At 57.6% G+C, this 1,617-nt stretch overlaps 1 protein-coding gene across 1 annotated transcript in view; it reads right to left on the reverse strand.

The window, feature by feature from the left end:
- The window catches only part of AK6 (adenylate kinase 6), a 5,212-nt gene extending 4,302 nt beyond the window's left edge, over positions 1–910 (reverse strand). Inside the window, exon 1 of the mRNA XM_031061924.1 lies at positions 895–910. Coding sequence (XP_030917784.1) covers positions 895–910 — 16 coding nt within the window. The remainder of the gene's footprint in view (positions 1–894) is intronic.
- Between the last annotated feature and the right edge of the window lie 707 nt (positions 911–1,617).

The raw sequence follows: 1,617 nt of genomic DNA on the forward strand, positions 1-1,617 counted from the left end.
CGGCCGGCCCCGGCGGGGGGCTCCCCCGGCCGAGGATGTCCGGCAGCGGCCCAGGACGGCCGGCGGAGGTGGGTGTCATTTATTAAAGAGTGTTTATTCTTTATAAATAAGTGGTCTCGGCGGCCCAGTCGTTCCTCCGTGGGCTCTGTGTTTGTGCTGTTTCAGGGGGGGTTGTTCTGATTTTTACTGGGAGGGATTCGGTTTGGTGTCACTGCGTGTGGGGGAACACCCCGCTTTCACGGGCGTGCTGCGGGTGCTGGCTGCAAAATCGTCCTTATGCGGTGAGCGTGGCAGTAACGGTGCCGGGGCCGCCGCTCTGCCCCGGGCACGGAGCGAGGGACAGTCACAGCTTGTTAGAGAAGCTCCCGGTGAGTCTCAAGGTGCAGGAGGGACCCCCAAAACCTCCCGTAAACAGCCCCACACCCCCGGTTTCCCAAACTCTCAGAGAGGGGACTGAAACCAGTGCTGGGAGATGTTAGTGCCAGTGAGCAGTGCTGGAGGTAGCGGGCAAGACAGGGTGAGACATGTAAGGATGTATCTGAGAAAGGGATCTCCAGGACAGGGTGTTGATCTGGACACGGTCTCAGTCACAGGAGGGAATCTCAGATCCTCCGGGTGCAGTCTGTGGGGTGGGGAGCACCAGGTCAGGGCACGACCTGCCTCTCTCACGCAAAAACATCCAAGAAGCAGCCATGCAATGTACTCTTTGAAGTGCACTCTTCCTTTCAAAGTGGACTTTTTCCTTTCCTTTTCCTTTCACTAGGCACAGACAGGAGCCTGCAGAGGCTGCTGCTCCCCTGAGATGGCAGGAACTGCCTCTGACAATGTTCCCTGCCTCACAGAGGCTCCCTGGGGTCCCAGCCCGGGGGGATTTGGGGCCAGGGGTCCCATTACAGCCCAGGGTGGTCATGTTGTGAGGAGGAGAGACCCCAAAACCTCCCATAATCCACCCCACACCCCTGGCTTCCCAGCCCCTCAGAGAGTGCAGCTGGGTGTGGTGCCAGCCCCAGAGCTGGCCAGAGGGATGGGGCTGTGCAGGGGGCACTGAGCCCCTTCTGCAGCACTGGGGCTGCCAAACAGAGACATTTGATAATGATTAGACAAAGAGATCTTAGGCAAAATTGTTCACAGGCACCATAACGACTGCTCTAGTGCACTGTGCAGCCACAGCTGAAATGCGAATTGTATGAGCAGTGGGAATGTGAAGGAAAGGCTGGCCTTTACTTCCTGGAGGCCTTAGTGCTTCTGTGACTCTGGGCATTGGGGTGGCTGTGTGACAGCTGCAAAAGCAGTCACAGAGCAGAGACCACATACAGACATTGCTCACCCCGGCTGTGTGCCCATGGCTCAGCCTGGAGTGACCCTGAGATCACATCATCCCCCTGCAGCAGGAAGGGAAACATCAAGAGGTGCTGCTGTGAAAATTTGGGATGGTGTAGGAGCGTTGGGGGGTAGAATGGTCAGGACAGACAGAGACGAGAGATCTCTGCAGCCAGGTCATGGAATTTGGGGTTCATTGCAAAGGGCCCTGCTGGGAGCTGCCAGCCACAGCTCAGAGCAGGCCTGAGAGAAGAGAGGGGGAGAGAGGATGAGAGGGTAAGAGAGTAAGAGGGTAAG

The sequence above is a fragment of the Geospiza fortis genome, unplaced genomic scaffold, assembly GCF_000277835.1.
Source record: "Geospiza fortis unplaced genomic scaffold, GeoFor_1.0 scaffold43, whole genome shotgun sequence".
Taxonomy (NCBI): Eukaryota; Metazoa; Chordata; class Aves; order Passeriformes; family Thraupidae; genus Geospiza; species Geospiza fortis.